At 47.0% G+C, this 20,905-nt stretch overlaps 8 protein-coding genes across 8 annotated transcripts; 3 read left to right on the top strand and 5 right to left on the bottom strand.

Moving 5' to 3' along the window:
* Positions 1-1,407: 1,407 nt before the first annotated feature.
* Positions 1,408-2,986, bottom strand: ASPWEDRAFT_180225 (uncharacterized protein; the record flags this gene model as incomplete). The annotated part of the gene is made up of 2 exons (XM_040831832.1): positions 1,408-2,722; positions 2,780-2,986. 2 exons carry the CDS (start codon positions 2,984-2,986, stop codon positions 1,448-1,450), a joined length of 1,482 nt encoding a protein of 493 aa, XP_040692395.1. The 3' UTR covers positions 1,408-1,447.
* A 1,133-nt stretch (positions 2,987-4,119) lies between these two features.
* Positions 4,120-5,345, top strand: ASPWEDRAFT_735324 (uncharacterized protein; the record flags this gene model as incomplete). Its single annotated transcript, XM_040839343.1, has 1 exon — positions 4,120-5,345. The coding sequence occupies one exon, from the start codon at positions 4,120-4,122 to the stop codon at positions 5,332-5,334; it is 1,215 nt and encodes a 404-aa protein (XP_040692394.1). The 3' UTR covers positions 5,335-5,345.
* A 1,236-nt stretch (positions 5,346-6,581) lies between these two features.
* On the top strand, positions 6,582-8,034 carry ASPWEDRAFT_149185 (uncharacterized protein). Its single transcript, XM_040829564.1, has 7 exons — positions 6,582-6,720; positions 6,768-6,934; positions 6,980-7,355; positions 7,405-7,525; positions 7,578-7,645; positions 7,691-7,721; positions 7,769-8,034. Exons 2-7 carry the CDS (start codon positions 6,776-6,778, stop codon positions 7,887-7,889), a joined length of 876 nt encoding a protein of 291 aa, XP_040692393.1. The 5' UTR covers positions 6,582-6,720; positions 6,768-6,775; the 3' UTR covers positions 7,890-8,034.
* A 194-nt stretch (positions 8,035-8,228) lies between these two features.
* Positions 8,229-10,934, bottom strand: ASPWEDRAFT_24619 (uncharacterized protein; the record flags this gene model as incomplete). Its single annotated transcript, XM_040832641.1, has 3 exons — positions 8,229-8,798; positions 8,848-9,420; positions 9,474-10,934. The coding sequence occupies 3 exons, from the start codon at positions 10,932-10,934 to the stop codon at positions 8,229-8,231; spliced, it is 2,604 nt and encodes an 867-aa protein (XP_040692392.1).
* A 1,043-nt stretch (positions 10,935-11,977) lies between these two features.
* ASPWEDRAFT_24618 (uncharacterized protein) lies at positions 11,978-12,448 on the top strand (the record flags this gene model as incomplete). The annotated part of the gene is made up of 1 exon (XM_040832640.1): positions 11,978-12,448. One exon carries the CDS (start codon positions 11,978-11,980, stop codon positions 12,446-12,448), a length of 471 nt encoding a protein of 156 aa, XP_040692391.1.
* Positions 12,449-13,458: 1,010 nt separating this feature from the next.
* On the bottom strand, positions 13,459-14,687 carry ASPWEDRAFT_105181 (esterase/lipase family protein; the record flags this gene model as incomplete). The annotated part of the gene is made up of 3 exons (XM_040827705.1): positions 13,459-13,659; positions 13,711-14,139; positions 14,202-14,687. 3 exons carry the CDS (start codon positions 14,685-14,687, stop codon positions 13,459-13,461), a joined length of 1,116 nt encoding a protein of 371 aa, XP_040692390.1.
* A 3,040-nt stretch (positions 14,688-17,727) lies between these two features.
* Positions 17,728-18,595, bottom strand: ASPWEDRAFT_48879 (uracil phosphoribosyltransferase; the record flags this gene model as incomplete). Its single annotated transcript, XM_040837179.1, has 5 exons — positions 17,728-17,782; positions 17,830-18,034; positions 18,080-18,180; positions 18,230-18,377; positions 18,424-18,595. 5 exons carry the CDS (start codon positions 18,593-18,595, stop codon positions 17,728-17,730), a joined length of 681 nt encoding a protein of 226 aa, XP_040692389.1.
* Positions 18,596-18,704: 109 nt separating this feature from the next.
* Positions 18,705-20,852, bottom strand: ASPWEDRAFT_36387 (uncharacterized protein). The gene is made up of 3 exons (XM_040834445.1): positions 20,559-20,852; positions 19,834-20,470; positions 18,705-19,772 (listed from the first exon to the last, which is right to left on the bottom strand). Exons 1-3 carry the CDS (start codon positions 20,821-20,823, stop codon positions 18,941-18,943), a joined length of 1,734 nt encoding a protein of 577 aa, XP_040692388.1. The 5' UTR covers positions 20,824-20,852; the 3' UTR covers positions 18,705-18,940.
* Between the last annotated feature and the right edge of the window lie 53 nt (positions 20,853-20,905).

Genomic DNA, 20,905 nt, shown 5'->3' with positions numbered 1-20,905 from the left:
TACATCATACTAACTACGCAACCTAGACCGAGATGGAACGCCCCCCTGACACTTGAACATCCCCCAAAACACATCACCACATCAGACACCCCAACTCAAACAGCAACGAATACATCAGCCCGAGCGGTCTCTTCCGCGCCTCCAACCGGCCACACCCGACAAACCCGACGAGCCCGACATTCCACCTACCCATACAGGAAATAAAGAACCAACCAAACTCTATATCCCACACTACGGCGAATAAAAAGTGACCGCAGGAAGCGTGGTCGAGTTGAAGATCCCATCTGCCCGAACGGGATTGCTTTCGCAGAGGTGACTCCGAACCACTCCGACTCGAAATCACGGCCACAGTCGTATTATACATATATCCGCTGTTGTTTCAGTCTCTGCATAATACCTACCAATCAGGGGTGCGTGTTATTCACGTGGGGAAGGTGTATACGTCTAGTGGCAATTCTATCAGCGAATGTGTAGTTTGCAATGACAGGGGTGGGGAAAAGTGCAGAAAGCCCATGTGAAGATAAACTCTAAACGTTCAAAGTAACAAGCTTTCAAGGGTGTTGGGAAGAAAAAGCAAGGGGGACGGAATATCTAATCATCTAATCTAGATTAGATCAAAACGATCAGTGGGAGGGTGTGACTGCCGCCGTTACCGACGGGTTGCCGATCATCCCATCCCCTGAGCATCAAGGGACTAGAGGAATTGACTTTCTCTTTTTTAAAAAGTTAGGTAATGAGTTGCTGAATAGAGTAATTTTTTATGAACGCTCATGAATATAATGAAAGAGTGGATATTGCTGATTAGGATGGACATGAGACATGTTCATCATGCAATAGTTGACTCCACTAACACAGCCTCGTTGTATGCACCTATTCTTCTAGTTGATGGCAGCTAGGTGAAATTTCTTCTACATCTAATCTTAACTAGCATGCAACTAGAATGCTTGGGCATTCATCGTACTTTGGTTGGCCGTGTTGAGTGGATTTATATATAATGTGGGGACTAGGAAAACCACCAAGGTTACATTGTGGTTGCACAAGGTAGGGATTCAGGGATTCTTCGGCAGAGGAACTCTTTTATTTTTGCCTTGTTTCTTTTTCCTTTCCTTTCTTTTTATAGAGGCTGTGCAGAAAAAAAAAAAAAAAAAAAAAAAAAAAAAACCTTGACGTCAATCAAGAACCAATACAGAAGTCTAGAACTTTACTAGGTTTGAGCGCGCCGTGGTTACGGCGACAGGGAATATAAACTTTTATAGCTCGCTTAGAATATTTCAGCACAAAAAGTAAACATTTTACAATTTTACAACGCAGAAAGTTACCTATGTACAAACAATGCAAAGTAAAAATGATGAGAATTAACCGAGAAGAAAATGAACTCTATACTTTTTAAAAGGAGATAAGAAGAATATTTTTCAGCCAATAAAGGCATAGCCTGGGTTGATCAAGTTTAAGACTGCTCTTGAGCCGTCTGTTCAGGCTCCTTTTTCTGACGCCACATTCCACAAAGCAGCAGCAGGAACGGGATAGTACCAAGTAGAATGAAAGTGACCAGGGTGAACGCCCATCCACGGCCCATCGCGTTCAGCATAGGGTCGATAGCAGCAGACGCCGCAGCAGAGAAGAACGAGCGCACCATATTGTTGGCGGCGGTTGCAGCCGCCGGCTGGGCAGTATGCAGATCAACCAACAAGGTAGAAGTGGAGATGAAGCCACCCGTCTGGCCCATGCCGATGAAGAAAAGGAAGACTTCGGGCGCGGCAAGATGCACACCGTAGTTGATGACCCAACCAAAGGCGAGCACGGTCAAACTGCCCATGACGACGAGGGGGATGGTGATCATGCTGCGGGCTTTTTCGACGGGGACGGCCTCGTCGCGTTTCTGCTGTTCTTGTTGTTCGGCAGTGCCGGTGTGGGAGATCTTTGCGGCGAGACGGCGGTAGTTCCAGTCGAGGAGACGGCCGGTGACGAAGGAGGCGACGACGGAGCCGGTGCCGAGGGTGATGTAGCAGAGACCGATTTGGAGTTCGTCGAGGCCGTATTCCGAGGAGTAGACTTCTGTGATGGAGGAGAGGACGGTCATGTTACCGCCCATGATGACACCGGTGACGACGAGGACGATGATGGAGTTGGCATGGCAGACGACGGCGAGGGGTTTGAGCGGATTGGGGAAGCGCAATTTGCCGTGTATCTTCTCTGGTGGGTTGGACTCTTGACTGTCTGCGAGAGAAGGCTGTTTGGCTTCCTTGTGGCCGAGAATGTACTGGATGAAGGGGCGATTCCACGACTGTGCAGGGAGAGATCCATCACCGACGACATTGCGTGCAGTCTCAGGTAGGAAGAAGAGAAGAGGGAGGAGGAAGACGCCCGATGCGATGGTCAGAAACCAGAAGATAGACCTCCAGCCGAGATACTGAGCGAGCAGACCACCGATGATAGGGCCAATGGCTGGACCCATGAAGTTGCCCGCCATCACGAAGCCCATGATGGAGCCTCGTTCTTGTTTCGTAGCGACATCAGCCACGGTCGCTGCAGACAGCGCAACACTGCTGCTGATTCCTGAACTCTGCAGACATCTCAGCACGATCAGGGCAGCATAGCTGTCCTGCAGAGCGAGGCCAATGTTGGAGGCGATGTAGATGACGAAACAGATGATGTAGGCGGGGCGACGGCCGGTTTGGTCAGCGAAGCTACCGAGGAACATGGGCGCAATGCCCTGGAAGATCTGTTGATCACTGTTAGCATGTGAATTAGCTTTGGATGTAAGTGCTGAGGTACTCACCATGTAACTAGTGACAGTCAGGTTGATCAACGAGGACGACACGCCCAGGTCCTTGGCCAGCGTATTCAGCGCCGGGAAGTAAATCTGCGCAGACAATGAGGAAAAGAGACCAGCTCCAGCGGCAGTAAAGACAATGTATTTCTTCATAAACGGGCTGAAGGAGCTGTACGCCTTGGGCGGCTCCGACAGCGAAGAATCTGAACTCATGGTGACTTGACACTTGACGTGAGTTTGAAGAGAGCAAGACCCAAGAGAAAAGAACCAGAATCAATCAAGCGGTCAAACGAATTCCGGCTGTTAAAACCAAGCACAGTCCCGTCCTTCTGCCCCCTTTTCACTGCTATTTCTCAATCCACATCGGAGCTCGACAGAAAAAGAAAAACGACGAAATGAAATGATGCTGCACGTTGACGCGGAGGCCTTGGCAAGACCCGTGGGATGGCCCGCTGAAAAGCTTGAGATGATGTGATTCTTGGCACAATCGCCTGAAACAGAAAGCAGTCAAGGTCCCAAAATCGAGGAGGATGGAAATCATTTCCTCTTGGCGGTGCGATCGGCCAGTGCGTGTTTCGGGCTGGCCAGATGATGTGTATTATATACACGAGTAAGTTACCAGCCCCTGGCCAAGAACCTTGGAGGAGAGACCCACCGGCCCCACTGATCTGCCTAGCCGTTGCTATTTGCTGACGGAGTGGGGCCTTATTAAGCATAATCCGACGCCTAGATTGATTGATAACTTGATTTCCATACACACTACGCAATGCACATGGGATCTGCACCCTGCACCCTGATCTACACAGCACACCCTGATCTACAGTCTGGCGAGTCTGGCTACTTTGTCGCGACATCCGATCTTCGCTGATGTGTACCCTGATCTTCACAGCATGATGCATTGCTGGCGGTGTAAGTCGCGGCTATACCCACGAGGCAGTCACCGAGGCAGCCGGATTGGCTCTTCGGCACCCTACAGGGTTACAGATTCAGTCCGTCATTAAGTAATGGATTCGTAGAGTATTCACAATACCACGACGGCGAGGCCAGATTCAACACTTTCACAGGCTCGTGGGTTTCGGGGATTTACATAACGCAAACTCAACAGAGTTTCAACTCAGATGGTGTGATGCCAGGACGCGAGTCGAGGAAACTTCCGTTGATGGCCATTCTGAGCCCTAGTAGGCAGTAGACACGGTACCTTGAGCAGCAATGGCCATCATCGATCTCAGGAAAACAATATTTAAGTCTCTCTAGATCCGTCCAGAAATTCCATGAACCAACTCTCTCAACTCAATTAATCCCCGAAAGATCTCATTTCTCCTATCCTACATTCTCTTACAATCACTATGGCTTCTCACATCGAACCCTCATCTGTCACCATCGTCGGGGCTGGTCCCTGCGGATGTGCCTTTGCCGCTGACCTGGCCAGCCGGGGCAAGTCTGTCATGCTCTACGGCCACCCTGACCACCGCGGTGCTATCCCCATGATCGAGAAGAACGGCGGCTGGCTGACGGCCAGCGGCGAGGTCAGCGGAGACTACCAGATCCAGACCACCAGCGATCTGTATCTCGCCATCCGACACTCTTCCTTCATCGTCACCACCGTCCCCTCGTACGGCCAGGATGACATTCTCACCGTCCTCAGCCAGTTCGACCTGCGCAACCACACCCTCATCATCAATGTCGGCAACTTCTTCTACCTCTCCGCCCGCCAGAAGGTCAACGCCTACGCCATCCTCGAAACCGACATCTCCCCCTACGCCACCCGCATCACCGGCGACCAAGTCTTCGTCAAGGGCTGCAAGAAGAGTCTCGCCATCTGGGCCGAGCCCCCCACCACCCAGATCGAGCGCCACAACCACCAGGCCGAGCTCGCCCTCCGCCGCCAGGTCGAGTCCATCTTCTCCCAGAACCTCGTCTGGTGCCAGTCCCTCCTTCAAGTCGGCCTCAACAACATCAACCCCGTCGTGCACTGCCCGGCCGCCCTCATGAACGCAGGATGGATCGAAGCCACCAAGGGCGACTTCTACTTCTACGCACAGGGCATGTCGCCCGCCGTCTCGCGCGTCACCGAAAAGGTCGACGCAGAACGCATGGCCATCGGGCGCGCCTACGGCTTCGACCTCGTCGATGTCACCACCTACATGAACCAGAACTACACCCACGACCAAGCCTACGGCAACTACCACGACTTTGCCAGCACCTCCGTCGTCCACAACAAGACCAAGAGTGCCCCGACTAGCATGAAGCACCGCTACCTCCTCGAGGACATCCTCTACGGTATGGTCCCCTGGTACGAGCTCGGTCTGAAGTGCGGTCTGCCATCGCCGACCATCCGATCCCTCATCGAGATGGCCTCGGTCGTTAGCGGCTTCGACTACCTCGAGCATGGTCGCAGTCTGAGATCCGCGGGACTCGGTGAGGCTACCAAGGAGCAGGTTCTGATGGCACTGGGTGGACCCGTCAACGATGCTCCCGCCGTGTTGGCGCCTCTGTCAGATGCTCATCTGAACACGCTGGAATCGCATGCTCCACTGCAGAAGCCTCAGGTTGCTGCTTAGGCTTGGTCCCCAAAATTTCTTTTCATTTTTTATACCTATTTCTTTTATTCATAGATTGTTAATTTCCTTTTTGTTTTCAGTTGATAGATGTAGAATATCTCGAGCAATGAATTATGTGATGTGAACTGTCTTCTAAACAAACCTAAGCATTCATCCGTAGCCCAATGTGTCTACTGGCCACTACACCCATAGCCCAACTAGCCTCATATAGTTACGGTAATATCCGACTCCAACTGGTCCCTGCATCTGGACAAATCCACTAGTCCATCCAATAAAAAACCCCAGACCACCGCCAAGTCTCCCACCGAGTCCCTTATTCTTAGTAATACCACTAGTTATGCAGACCCAAAGCTTGTTATTACCACCTCGTGCCAAGGCTGTAGCATAATAAAAACTAGTATTTCTTGGCCAGCGCAACGGCCAGTTTTTCTTGTCCGCTGTTACTCCGTATTTACTCCGTAGGCTACAGCCTATAGATTGTCGTTAGTTAGTAATTCCAGCCTCAGACTGTTTCGGGGTAATGGGGAGATGTCGATTCTGGGATATGAATGTCCGTATTGATCTGATCGAGATTCATAGCGGTGAGAGCACACTATTTATTTGTTATTAAGGTATTTCTAGGGCCATTGGTGATATTATAGGTGCCCACGGATGATAATCTTAAAGAGTAAGAGCAGCGGAGGCAAAGTTCAGAGGTACTGCGGTGTAGCTAACAGGTGAATCGGGTTATAGGAATAGAGACAAGAATAATGTTGGCAGTCAGATAGTTTACAGAATTAATCAGTCGGAGTCTATCGGAGACGAAACATTTTCCATACGAGACGAAAGTTTAGATAAACTTGTAGAAAGTTCGCTGTCACATACCGTGCCCTTTACCCATGGTTACATGGCCATTCGCGGAATATTAAACCCATTCTTTGGTAACTTCATGGTCGAAACCTAAGATTAAATTCGATAATAATGTCAGACGATGAGTTACCAACTAGAGTAGGGCAGTAGAGGGTGAACTACAAGCGACACCTTCTGTCTTTATATGCCTTTGTCCCATAGACGGATATAATCAACCGGAATAAAAAAAGGATTATGAATGGATAAATATTTATGCCACGGAACCTTAAATAGCAGAGACAATGGATCTCTCCGCGTGGTGCCGCGTTTGACCTCGGTTGTGAGTGGATGATGTCATGACCAATGCTCCGACAACTTCATCGAAGAATGTCAAAAATTTGTGCCAATAGCATCTAATATTATTATCCAATTGCATTAATATGCAGGTATATGTTATGCGGTTTTAGTAGATGTCATAGTTGAATGTGCCTGGCAAACTGCAGATATCCCCGCAGCATGCACGTTGCAGGGTATTCTCTAAGCCACAGATCTATTCATGTGAGTATGCTCTAATATCGTTAATATCCAACTAATATAGTCATCAGACTAGTTCATGTCAACAAATAACCCTCACAATGGCCTCTCTCAGCCATTCAATATAGTCTCGTGGGTCGAGTTCGGCATAGCATTCCTCATATTTGCCCGATTCGTCACATGCTGGAAGATCATCGATCACTTCCCCATCGACTTTCATCTAGCGATGGTGACATTCGTATGTATACCTTTCCTATTCAGTATTCCCTACTGATTCAACCAGATACTCGGTACAGCAAGCAACGTGATGCTCACAATAGGCGCTGCATACGGAATTGGCATCCCTCGATTTATCCTAACTTCAAACCAAATATACAACGCCCTCCTATACGGCTGGGTAAACCAATTCATGGCTCTCCTCGTCATCGGTCTGGGAAAGGTGACTATCGTCGCCTTCCTGCTACATATACAAGGCTATCAAACACGTCCTCGAACTATATTACTCTGGTTTATCGCGATCACCGGTCTCGTGATAAACATTATTGCTGCAGTGTTAGTCATGGTTCAATGCTTCCCCATTCAAAAACTGTTCGATCCTAGTATCCCGGGACGTTGTCCGGGACGGAAAACGTTGCAGGTATTTGGATATGTGCAGGGTGGTATGTATATTTATCCATTTTATCTTTTTGATACTGACGTATTTGAAAGCTGTGTCTGCTTTGTACGATATTATGCTAGCCGTATACCCGATATCGATATTTTGGGGCGTTCAGATGTTCTCCACCTCGACTAAAATAGGGCTTTGCATGTTGATGGGATTCGGCATAGTGTAAGTATAGCCTGAAGCTGAAGCTGAGGATATCCATACTGAGATTGAGTAGAGCAGGAGTCTGTGCCGCAATAAAAACAGCCAAATTGAGGCTTCTCACGGGCCCTTCCGATTCAACGAGTACGTATTCTTATGCATAGCTAGGTGATGATTCTGACTATTTAGGTACCATGGCGGAAGTAATCGTTTGGAATCAGTAAGTAATTCGTTCAACTATATTAGCAGTTGGAACTAACAGATTAGAACGGAAATGTGGGTTGTCTTCATATCGAGTTGTATACCGCCCACGAGAATATTTTTTAGGCGTCTCTTTGAGAGGAGTAATGCTGGCGTTCACTGTGCTATTGAGCGGCTTAGTGGGTGATAGGCTGCTTTTCGTTTAGTTATACATCACATATTAAATGAGAGGTTTTTACGCGGTTTCTTAATGATAGGGTCATACCTGTACTACGAAGATGGATATAAGAAATAAACAGCCATGGCAGATTGACTAACCTGCGTACCTGAAGCTGAAAGATGATGTTGAGACAGAATGCAAGTCTAGAAGGCATCAAGGTCTATATGGCGAGTAGGAGCGCCAAACTGCAATGGAGATTGAAGCAAGAAAATGATTTCTGAATCCCCACGGGTGACGGTATGGTACGCTTAATATCCGTTAGGTTATCGACTCACATGAATTTCCGGCCTTGACCCTATGGATTGTCTACTTAGAATGCTTTCTGTCATAGACGTAATAACCCCCAACCGTGGAATCTCCCCTCAATTTCCATTTATGCTCTGTTTCATGTAGTTTCACTCGGGACCTACTGTCTTCCTCTACGTCAGATATCCAATTTTCGGGTCGGTAATCTCTTTCATGATACATGCGGTTAATAACGGAGGCGTGTAGTTGAGCATTTATTGGAATGCATCGTGGATTGCCATCCAGAGAATTACCCAAGGTCAGCATGTCTGATAGCGACATGCGGATGGGAAAGGGGCGGTGATATCCAGACATTGACTGAGGCGATGGCTCATTGTTGACGTCGAAGTGTCTATGCAGCGGGGCTCTTCTGGAGGCAGAATATAAAAGCTTTTTCAACCCCTTACCGAGAAAGACGCTTTCCGCATCTTTTGTGCTGCTAGTGTGTCGAAGAAGCCCGAGCTCTTGTCTTAAGATATCTTGATTGAAACACAGGCCAGCCTTTTGAGCTTCACGAGCCATCCAGACAAGAGGGATATGACTAAGATCCCAGCTCTCGCCACGGGCTTTTGGGGCGACTCCACCAATATCCTGAGCTTGTCAGTGGTGTTAAAGTGTGTGAAAGGGGACTAGTACTCACAGCATGACCACCTGTGAACCAGACTTCTTGGACATCTTGATTATGATGATCAATAGTAATAACCTCACCGACAAGGCTTGGATGGGATGCAGCTTGTTGTTCATCAATAGAAACCGCATGACGAATTATATGGGCCCGGTTTGAAACAGGAACACGTGGTGCAGAATGTTTGCCCTTTTTTAGATTTGATTCAGGCTTTCGAATGACTGTATCAAATAAACCCAAGAATGCGATCCTGACTGGTTTGCATCTCTTCTGGCCAAAGTCCTTCATCTTAAAGTATTGAAATCTTTCTTCCCATCTATCCTTGGCATTGCTGACTTTTGTTGCACGGTCATTCCATGCTTGGTACAGCTCCCATGCTTGATATACCTCCCACGCTTGATATGCCTTCCATGCACGCTCCCACTCAGGCACTCCCTGACGGGTGAGGAAGACACGGTTTACACCGACAATACCGATATTCTCAAGCATTCGGGCGACCCAATGTGCTACATGAGCTCCAGTGGAGAATCCGAAGATAAATATCTCTTGCTGAACATTGCTAAAGCTGTTCACCCTGCCCTCAAGCCACTGCAGAGGATATAATCAGTACTATTTCGTACCCAAAGACCAAAGGAAACTACCTGATATGTGGCCTTCACGCATGCCTCAACATCCTCGTCTTCTCCACCGATGGACTGATAGTAGGAAACTTGCGACTCGCCATCATCACCAAGCATGCGAAAGATTTTTTGAATATTGCTGTTTCTCCGGGCATCTACTCCACCCAGGCCACTTCTCCTATCGAAGCAAAGAATAATCTTGCCATTTGACTTTCCCTGTTGCTTGGACAAATACCTCCCAAACCCTCTGGTGATATCCGTTTGGTCGAAGGTTTTGCACTCCGACAGTGATTGGCCAGACATCCGCATCCCTGCGTCACCTCTTGCCGTCAAGTGTTTCATTACGTAAATTGTCTTGGGAATATTCCCGTAAGAGCCAAGGAAAGAAATGTTTCTCTTTAACAGAGGACCAGATCTCATGAATTGATTGTATCCATCTGTCGTTGCGATGAGTGATATTCCTAAGAGAGCTGGTTCAATATGATTAATGTCCCGGCACTGTAGAATCAGCGTATGTGTGCCAACATCCTTTGCACTTTGCCTCACTATCAGAGGTGCCTCCAGTTTGATACCTCTATTGGTTACTGTAATGGGGGCGACATCCTCTAGAAAGCGGAAAGGGATGATGGAGCGGGACCTTTCAAAGTCTGACGGTGACTGTGCAAGCAAGCCACTGGGACGACCAGGTGCAATCTTTGGACTTTCCCATGCAAATAATGTGTGATCATCGGAATCCTTCATAATCTCTTCCTGTAGTCTGATAAAAGCTCTCTCACCTTCTCCATATAGAAGCGGCATATTGACATCAAAAATTCCCATAAGACAGTAAGCCACGTCCTCGGTTCTTGTCGTGACCCTCCCAGAAGCCCATGACATCCGCTTAGCGATGCTGAATGCGTGGAGCCAAGACGTTCCCTGTAGAATGGCTTCATCTATGCCAGTAGTTTCATGTACCAAAGAGCACAGGTCTTTTTTACTCCCTATCTCAGACCAGTCGTCTGCAAGAAAGATCAATTTTTTTGGTGCGATAAGCTCTTGGAGTGTCCAGCCCCGTTTGAACCATTCGCTCTGGCTTAGGTCGGCCTGTAGACTCTCTTGGCAGCCACCATGCGATGGATTTTGCCAACTAGCGCCACAATCACACTGACTGCTATCATGACGGACATCGCGGAGATAGGCATAGCACACTCCAGCTAATTCATACCAACGAAACATTGAATTAATTGCTTCGGACAGCTCAGCACTACTTTCTTTGTTGATGCAACAGGTATCGATCCAGGCATACTGGAAGCCATCTTCTTTTGCTTTTTGACAGAAACCCGTGATTTTCTCATAGCTTTTCCCATCTCGTTTGTTGCCATCGACCATTTCTTGAAAGGTGACTTCTTTCTTTTCCCACCTATGGGAAAGTATCGCGTAAGGTGGAATATCATCTGCGAATTCTTCGAGATTGAACGGGTATGTCGTGTGGAGTAGGCGCATATTTCTTCGCGAGCGCTAGGGCAGCCTGAAGAGAGAGACTGAGTAGGAATACCTTGATGTATTGATGACAGGTTCAACTGTACCTCGCTATATTGGCCACAGACAAATGCGACGCGGGGTCGTGTTGACGTGTCTTCTGCGGGCATATTGCTTTTTCTTTGGCGCCAATAAGATGCCAGGGTATTTTGGAAACCTACAGGGATTGGGACGAAGAACAGATATGTATTCTAGCCAAAGTTAATATCGACGAAGAAGTGGACGATGTCTTGTTGTCGACAGAGATGATGCTCCTCGAGGAAGGTGTCTGGCGAGATATATTATTAGCCCAGACTGGAGATACGGGCTAGAAGGTGGGCGGGTTTAGAGACGCCTTCCCATTTGGGAAGGGACTAACCCAGTTAGGGCAAGATTGGAACTATTTCATTGGTTGAACCTCGCTACAACCCCACATCCAGGTGCAATCACAGCGTTTGACTCTCCATAAAGAATTATATGCCAAGTTTAACATGAACATGGGTTAGATCCGGCATACAGGCAGAACTGCTGCCCAGGAGTGAGCAAAAAGCGAGACAATATCTCTTTATCACTCATACTTATCCTCCACTTCGTCCACACCAGTATACTGACTCTGAAAGCTCTTCAGTGCAGCCACAGCTGATTGAAGTAGGCCACTGGCAGTTTCAGTGCTGCCATATATTCACGGATAGCCTGGACCAGAAGCTTACACTGCCACCGTGAATGGCCATTTTACCCTGCTCTACTTCACTGATCTTATGTCACTTACCTTCAGGTTTATATCTGCTTCGTCCCACGGCTCTTTTTCCTTCTCTACACACTTCTCTGGACACTTTCTCTTCTCACAAATTATCATCCCTTGAATGACTTAAACCAGAATAGCCATGGATCCCACAAACACCAGAGACGAAGAAGATTTCAACGAGCCAAGCCAGCGTCGAAGAGACCTGGAGAAAATGAACCAAATCCTCAATAACCTACCCGTTCCACGACCCTTTTAGGCCGTCTTGGTGTTGTCCAACGTCGAGATGTTGGCCAAGTTCGTTTGCGAGGCAGAAAAATTGCCATACTTACTCGAATTCTGCATGCATAGCTGTGCAGCTTTGCCACTCGTGTGGAAACAAAAGGAAACCCAGCTGGCTCCGTCGTGTTTCGGAGATTTCGATGAAAGTTCATCAGAGGATGAAGAGAATACACTCGTGGACCATGTAAACGAAAGAGATGATGTGGCCTGTGTGATAAGAAGATCACCACCATCGGTGGTTGCTCATATCTACCCAGTACATCTCCTCGAGACAGGAAAGACATATCCTTCATTCTGGGACATGCTGCGATTTTCTTGGACATCGGACCGTGTCTCAAAATGGCACCGACAAATTTTCACAAACCCCGAATACCCAGATAGACCGTTTGACTCAGTCAAGAACATGTTATGCCTGGTCCCAGGTGTCCATCGGATGTGGAATAATGGAAACTTTGCACTGAAACCAGTCGGATAGAAAGCAGACATGACCGAGCTCAAGGTAGAATTTTTCTAGCAGCCTGAACCAGTAGGTAGTATGGATGACAATATCCCCGTTAACACCATTTGCTCGTCATTCCGTGGTCTCAATGAGATAAAGCGACCCAGATCCAGGCCAATGTATCTCATCATTTGCCAAGGGGAAGTCTGCAAGAAGTTAAGACTAGTGATCGGATTACCATCACCACGAATGATACAGATAGACTACCCTTGCCGAGTATGGATCATCTCGACATGCAATTTGTCCTGTCGAGGATTGACAACCTATCTAGGGCTGGAAAGGTGTTAGATAATGGGGATAGATATGGGATTGGCGTGAGAGGGTAGTACAAAGCCTGGGAGGCGATACAGACCCATTATAATTAGTTTTCTAGACATCACTTTGACCGTTACTTGCTATAATGTGATGTACATTAGTCAATCACCTATCATCAACCATAAACGCAATAGACACTGTCTTACCCCCTGAAAATATCTCGCAGAGTTTAAATTTGTACGCCGCATTCCGGAAACGACACATGAAGAATATCTGCGCCACATCGTGGGAATGGGTTCGCCAGGAAACTCTCTCCTCAATGAGACATAGACTCATTGCCCGTTTCATTCTGCCGTCTATCGGTGACCAACTCACCGATATGATCAGCCCATGGTCATGGGAGGAGAGAAAATCAGTTCTTACCACTACCAATTAGATCGAGAAGCACCGCCTCGGCAAAAGAGACACAAAGACTGTCAGCTATGGAAGCCTGTTTATGCTTTGTGGGATATTCGCACTCCCTCTTTTCGGTTATTGAGGCTATTATTACTCCAGCGGCTGAGAGGGTTAGGTTTTCAAGCCGGTTTGAATAACCAACTACTCGGCATGCCCGTTCCTCTGGTCTATACCAGCATTGTATTGCTAGGAGGCGTGGCCGGTGGATTCCATCCAATCTTAAACGCAGGACTAGAAAATCGAAAATATGTAGATGATATATCTGAGATATTACGCTAGAGATACAAATTCCAGTCCGATCTATTGCGGCCACAGAAAGGGCAGAAGTACGGTGCACCGGGTATGAGGTCTGCTCGCCATCTCCTATCGCAGTTAGGACAGACGTAGCCCAGGTCTTTGTCTATGATGATCTGCTGGATCTCGCGAGAAATGCTCTTGTAGCCATTATCCTGGTGCCCAGAGAATCTGACCATATCCTGCAGGACACGTCAGCCATTCTGGTTCCATCGTCAAGGTGGCTGACATACCATATGATTGGCCAGGATGGGAAAACTTGGTTCTCCGTCGATAGTAGCCGATTCCTCTGAGACAATACAAGACTTGAACATTGGGATCGTTTCATAGAAACACACGATCCTGATGCGCGCCCCTTCGTCTTTCCGTTTCTCGAGGAGATTGTGGAACGCTCGTCGTATTTCCAGCAGCTTCTTCGACCTTGGCTCTAGTAGTCTTACAATCTGGCTATTGGTGGGTTTGACGAGGTTTACTACCCCTGCGAAGCGTCCACCCCAGGCAGCCAAGCTTGCACCTCGATGAGGTGTTCCAAGGAAGCAGATACCGATGGTGTATGTCTCAATGCAGCGTAGGTAGTGATCGCGGCTTTCTCGGGCAGTAATGAGAGCCTGCTGTACAACGAGACCTCCAAGGCTGTGTGCAATGAAGACCAGTGGACGAGTCTTTTTTCCCCGTTGTTAGCCGACGGATCTGCAGGTACATATGGTAGATGGATGGGACATACAGAGGCCTTCCTCCGGTATCCAGACAAACAGCCCAGCAGGTCCGCAGAGTATCCGGATATCGATTCCTGTGACACCTGATTCCAAGGGCGCCAGACATCCACTTCATAGCCAAAGACCATGGTCCGGGCATCTTGGAGGTCTGCACCGAGGAGATCCTTTGGCCAGTAGACGTCTTCCTTTTCGTGATACCATGTTCTGTGGGCATTTCCCATCAGACCGTGGACAAAGACGATATCCACAGTTGCCTTTTCTGGATCATTGACAACTGTGATACCGTAAGAAGGCTGCTCCCCAGATTCCAGCTTGGTGGACGGTCCAGCGCCGAGGTTGGAAACGACCTGGAAGGTCTCTATCGATAATGAAGACCGACCTATTGAATCTGTCGATGGCAGTGACTGTGGTGATGTTGAGACACAGGATGACTGCGGAGAAAGATCCGCGTGTTTGGCAGAGGCCAAAAGACCCTGATGAGACTTCCGAAACATCGAGCCAATACCCACTCCTTGGTTGCTAGTTCTGTTTAGATATGCAAAAAAAGAAACCATGACAAGGATCGAGCTCCTGTAAGAATTATACAGAAGTGTTAGTCTAGAGATAGACGTAGGCTCTTTTGGCTCGACTGAACCATACCTACATCATCGATTGTTAGTCACGGTGGTCTGGCAGCACTTCATAAATGAAAAGACATGAGTGAGAAAAATATCTATCTATGTGATTTTGTTCTACTGGCAAAAAATCCATAGCAGGCTGTCGGGAAGATTTTTCAAAGTTGCTTTGAAGGCTTGCAAAGACAACGTACCAGGCATCCAGTAACACACGGGGCGATGTGTACTTTATCAGTCATGACTGGTCCAATTCACAAGTCTCATACAGGACTGTATGGACACCTATCCAGGCAATTTAACACGCAAACATAATGCAATGTTGAGTATAATATCCATGGGCAATCCATGCTGGGTAGCAATTTTAATCCATGTCAGCTCCAGTTGGAGAGACTTTGTGTCGATGAGTAGATGCTGTGCAGGTTTGCATCTTTAGAAATGTATCCATAGGCAGTCCATAATAAAGACACATTGAGCAATAATCCATGGTAATCCATAATGGATAGCAGTCATAATATTAAAAAAAAAAGGCTCCAGTAATCCAAATGGTTCGGCTGATGCATATGCAACATTAAGCAATATGTATAATATCCACGGCAGTCCATACTGGATCGTATAAAAATCCCAGGAAAAGAATCCAAATGATCGGTTGATGCATATGCGTCATTAACATAATGTATTTGATCCATGGCAGTCCATACTGGGTAGTATCAAGATTCCAACATGTCCGAAAGGCTTTCAGGACATGGTCCAGGGAATATTGAGTTGTATTGAGACGATATCGCAGAGAGGAGAAGAGATTCCGAAGGGGGTCCAGAGACGATAGACAAAGTTGAAAAGAGGTATTCAATATCGAACGTGATGACCATTGATGGTGCACAGTGGGATATACGTACAGAAGGGAAATGCCCAGAGATGTAAGAGTTGATGGGTATGTGAGACTCAGTGGTGTTTCAGGTAATGAAGTGTATAGACGAGCTTCCAGGTAGAGTCCAGATCCGGAATTTCAAGAGAAATATTCTTCTCGCCTGTCGAGGATCAGTCGCGTAGATATGTCGCGATCGAAAGATCCAGGATCCAGGAGTGACGATGCGATATAACCAAAGGAAAAGACGGGAAACAGTGTAAGGGAGAAGGCGGAGGTGGGGGTGAAATGGAGGAAAGTTAGAGTTGCCACGATAAAAAGAATACAGTAAAGAGATAATTAAGACAAACAGCAGAAAGACAACGCTTGCTGAGAATGTGAAATTAATACAAAGTCGAAGAGGGTGTACATTGGCGATGCCCTGGGTCTGTGGTGGTTTTATATTTGGAGAGCTGGATGACTATGCCAAAATTGGTGATAGAGCATAGGCGCATATTATTATGCATGTCTTGTGAAAGGTCCTTGTTGTCCACTCTGATTCGCTGCCCTGACAGAGCGTAATAATAGTAGGCTGTGCTGCAGCCTCGTATTGCAGGCTGATTATCTCCCCTCAGTAATATTTGGGCAGATATCGACAATATACGATAATCGAAATGAGGCAGACCATGGGATATTTGGAGTTGGGCATTAAGGCGTCAGCGTGCGAGATATATGATATCATGCCAATCACTCTTCACTTAAACCCTGTGAATAGTGTTCAGTCAGCTTGGATTGTGATCTCTTACTAGCCCATTAAAAGAATCGTGCTGCCTTTACCTTACTAGAATGTAGAACATGTAGTATTCAGCTGAACCTGGGAAGCTTCAGCCACCTCTTTATCAGAGCTTCTCATTCAATAATTCGAGGTGAGGGGGAAGCCATCATCCCCGCAAACTGCCCAGCTCTCACTCTCCATGGTGAGGCTGTGTGATTACTCCAGGCGATACGAAGAGCACCGCTATCTGTCTATTCCTACCATACTCACCATGCTAGCAATAGTGTGATCACTCCAGAGTACCTATTCCTGCTGTTGCCGTTTAATATATTATGGTTTAGATGCTTCCTTAAACAGCCATATGCATACTCATAGGCTAGGTTCCTACAACTAGACCTTCATCACTTGCGGGTATTCGTGGAATTGAGATTGTTAGTGCTTACTCTTCGGACTTCCCTTGTCAATCTATTTATGGACCCATTGATGCCTGATTCCCAAGGTCACGAACTTGGGTTGACCCACTTACCGAGGCAATTGGGCAACACCTGACCGGGCTTTGCGGACTTGGAAAATGGTAGAATGAAGCCATGCGTGCAATCGCAGTATTATTATGGGTACCATCTTTGTTGTTAAAGAATTTATGTCTATTGCTAATGTTCCTAGACCGATTCCTACATCGAGCACCGACAAATCCATGCGCTACTAGCATCCCATCCCCTATCATATATATACTACGCACACCTAGTAGGTATCCAATATTCAAGATGGAGTTTGTAGTGAGGAACGAGCTTTAATATATCTAACTGAATAAGTGATGAGGGTTCTTGAAAGACCATATAGTTGATATATATTCAGTTAAAGCTATTCAAAGTCGTTGCCCATTACAAAATACTACAACTTGAATGCCATTCTACGAGGTCTACGAAATACATGGTAAGAGATGAGTTACCAGTAGCGAGTTACCATCCACCACTTTTATTTTACCTGTCAAGTAAGTATAAGGTCACGTTGTGTGTTGAAGAAGGGGAAAAAGAGAGGATGAACCTCTGGGGCTGGAGGAAACGGCCGTATTTATACTCGCTAGTCGTGCCTTACTAACCAGGCCAAAGATTCTGCCAGAAACATTCTCAGTACCTTATGCTATGGTTAATCTTTATTCGGGAATGTTGTACTTGATCTTGTGACTTGTTGTATCCCCGTTATTGTATCAGCTGTTATTCCTATCATTATCGTCATCATTGGTATCTTATCATGGGTATCGATAAGCGATAAGATAGACTACCTAATACCCCGCACAATAACAGCTAACAAGTCCCATAATATCGATCCCCAAAATCCCCAAGTCCAGGACTGATGCAGCTATCAAGAGTCAGCTCTATTATATTTTATCCAGTACTAACACTTACTTTGAAGGAGTAAGCTCCTCATCCACCGCTGCCGTCACGATTTTGAGACCCGGAAATTTCTCAGCCACAATATCTAAACCCTTTCGCGACGCGAGTATATTCACGAGGACAATGTTTTCTTGGGATACGCCTTTATCGAGGAGGACGTCGACGGCTTTCATTATCGATCCGCCCGTTGCGAGCATCGGTTCGAGGAGTAAGACGACTATCATTATTAGCACTGAACAGGTGAAGAATAGCTGATGCTTACTATCGTCCGCCATGCGAGGGGGAAACTTGGAGTAGAATAATTGCGGCAGACATGTCTCCTCGTCGCGCTGGATGAGAATCTTGCCAAAGCTGAGTTTTCCCCTTTATCCCTGTTAATATATCCATGAGAATAAGTGAGCAGTGAACTTACAGCCATGACTCTCGTAAAACATTCTCCATACTCGCACCTGCTCGTAGGATACTTACCCCGCAAACACCCTTCGCCGGAGATACACCACCGAAGGTGCCCCCGACTGGGGTTTTGATCACGGCATTTTCGAAGGGGATATGATCGAGGGCTGAAATCATCAACTCTGGACTTATCTAAGTAATAAGCCGGCATACCTGTTGTGATGACTTCACGACTGATCTGATGTACTACCGTCGCAAAAGTAGAAGTTTCGGTCGTGAGATCGCGGAGAATGGTTAGTAGATGGAGGATATGCGTCGTCTGTTTCAGAACCGTGACTCGGTCTAAAGTATGAGCTGGGTTGGTATATTTGCCTGTTGATTGCATTTTAAGAAGAGAAATATTCATGTGGGAAAAGAGGGGTATTCGCCTTTTATATGCATACCTACGTGGTTGAGGCCCGATCACTATCATTATTAAGTGCATAGCTACCCCTGTTATCTTATCTAATAGAATATGAATCCATTCAACATAGCAAGATATTCTAAAAATTTCCTTTTCTGCGTCTTTTTGTTAAATATTTTAGTTATATAGCCGTGCCCAGGAAGGCGATAGTTAAAGAAAGAAAGAAAGATAGAAAGGAATGTGCATCATTACTTCCTTCTCCTCAGATTCCACTTCTTCAATGATTTGCTCTAAGCCATATGTGCAGCATATCAGCAGCCACTGTTGCTAGCAAAAGAATTTAAATGGTTTGCAAGAACTACAAACATAATGGTTGCAAACGGCACATTTTGGCTGATTGTCCCAAGACTTCGGCCCATCATTGCACTGACAACATACGTACAAGGCTCGTTGGGTATGTCCTAATCTTAGTGTTGTAGATGAGGCGGCAGTACTTGGCTGAGGAGAAGTTTCTCCATGACTATAGACGGCCGTTGGACTCGGATGACGTCCTTGCGGTATACTGGATGTAAAGGGTGTTTGCTTCGAATCCACTTCCATGTCTGTATCGAAAGACTCAGCTGTACCTCGCGTGGAGGTAGGCTCGTCTAGATTTGGTATATCCTCTCCAAGATCTAACCGTAACTTTTGCAGCGTTTTCCTTTCACTCTTCTTATCCGTTTCCGAACTTGGAATGTTTTGGTACTCCATGCCGTCGACATTGGGGGTTGCGTAGGCGCCAGATGAAGTCAGTGACTGCAGTGCCAACCGAATCTGATGCCGCCCGATGTGAATCTTAATATGTTCGCGAGATATCAAAGCTTGCTGACAGAATGGACAGATCGCAGAGGAGTTGGCAGAAGCCTGCCGCTCACAGAACCGGTCAAAAGTCGAAGGAATATTCTCATTGACCAGGTCAGGGTGAATATGAGACAAATGGGTTTGAAATTCTGGTAAAGATCCGAAACTCACGTGACAGGTCCCAGGACATACCCATTCTCGTCTGTGGAATTGAAGCTCGTGTTCAAACCACTCGCGACGGGACCGAAAAAGCTCATCTCCCTGAGCGCAGCTCTCAAATGTGCAAAGGTACGGTTGCAGATCTTCACAGACATGTTGTCTATACAGGGCGTCAGTATACCCCGTTAACTAGTTTGTCTTTATGCCTACAGATATCTCACCTCCAGTTGTGTATACCAGCCGGGCATATTATAGCGTGGCAATAAGGGCACTCGAAAGGATGCTTCCCATCTGACCGGGCGCCTGAAGGGGGATTGGGGATTTGAATTGTCTCACAATCGATATCAAAAGATGTAAAGGACGTGGTGGATGATGTATCTGACATGGAGTCTTCTGGTTGCCCCATTTCGGTTGGTACGGAAGATACTGTCAGACCCAGGACCAGAGTCGCTGGTTGCTCGTCATTGTCTTCTTCTCTGTCCGATGCTAGTTCCTTCCCCAATGTTTCGTGGCTCCGCTCGCTATATCTGAGAAGCTGTCGGCGTCGTAAAGTTGCGTCCACACATCTTTCTTTAAGCTTTGGACTCAGAAGGGGAAACGCTGAATGAATATAATCTGTATCAAAGGGTTTGAAAAATGACACGTCGACTGTCTTTGATTGGGCATACTTGTCGAAGGGAGCGGGACGTCGAAGGGTTGGGCCCAGTCGTAGTAAGGAGCTGATAGCACTGGCGATGGATTCGTGTAGACGTTCGATTCTCCTTTTTGGAAAAGGCTGCTGTATTTCTTCCCACGACCAATCCGAGTCAGAGTCGTCGTCACCGTCATCATTGACAGAGGGATTGGCAATTGCAGTTACTGTAGATATAACTCGAACTTGTTAGCAACAGGATAGAAGGTTCAATGGAACAGTACTGATCGTATCGTGACCGAATAATTATCGTACCCCAGAGTAGGTCATCAATCAGGCCCAGGAGAATATCTTCAACGATATCTCGGATGTGGGAAGAATCGCACAATTGCTGATCCAGAGAAAGATGCCCCTTGAGATGCGCAGAATGATCGCAACACCACGTCTTAAACCTTGCACTCTCTTCCGCGACTGTCCTTATAGCTTCCGAAACATCATTGTCAATACCCTGCCGTGCCAGCGCGCAGGTAGTTTCGAAGAGTTTAAGGCATCGGACCACTCCTGACGATATGGACTTCATCGAGAAAGTCACTCATGGTGATAGCTGTGGTGTTTGGAAATCTTGCTTCTGTTATTGAGGGGAAATGAGGGGAAGGAGGGGC

The sequence above is a fragment of the Aspergillus wentii genome (genome assembly GCF_001890725.1).
Source record: "Aspergillus wentii DTO 134E9 unplaced genomic scaffold ASPWEscaffold_2, whole genome shotgun sequence".
Taxonomy (NCBI): domain Eukaryota; kingdom Fungi; phylum Ascomycota; class Eurotiomycetes; order Eurotiales; family Aspergillaceae; genus Aspergillus; species Aspergillus wentii.
Note: the sequence above shows the minus strand (reverse complement) of the source record. Positions and strands in the feature narration are given on the sequence as shown.

Excerpts from the sequence above, each read along its gene's own strand:
- ASPWEDRAFT_149185 (XM_040829564.1), top strand. The coding sequence starts at position 6,776 with ATGTCAACAAATAACCCTCACAATGGCCTCTCTCAGCCATTCAATATA. Across the intron at positions 6,935-6,979 it reads ATCTAGCGATGGTGACATTC|ATACTCGGTACAGCAAGCAA; the intron begins GTATGTATACCT and ends TGATTCAACCAG. Across the intron at positions 7,356-7,404 it reads ATTTGGATATGTGCAGGGTG|CTGTGTCTGCTTTGTACGAT; the intron begins GTATGTATATTT and ends CGTATTTGAAAG.
- ASPWEDRAFT_36387 (XM_040834445.1), bottom strand. The coding sequence starts at position 20,823 with ATGAAGTCCATATCGTCAGGAGTGGTCCGATGCCTTAAACTCTTCGAA. Across the intron at positions 20,471-20,558 it reads GATTGATGACCTACTCTGGG|TAACTGCAATTGCCAATCCC; the intron begins GTACGATAATTA and ends TTATATCTACAG. Across the intron at positions 19,773-19,833 it reads GCTGGTATACACAACTGGAG|ACAACATGTCTGTGAAGATC; the intron begins GTGAGATATCTG and ends CGCCCTGTATAG.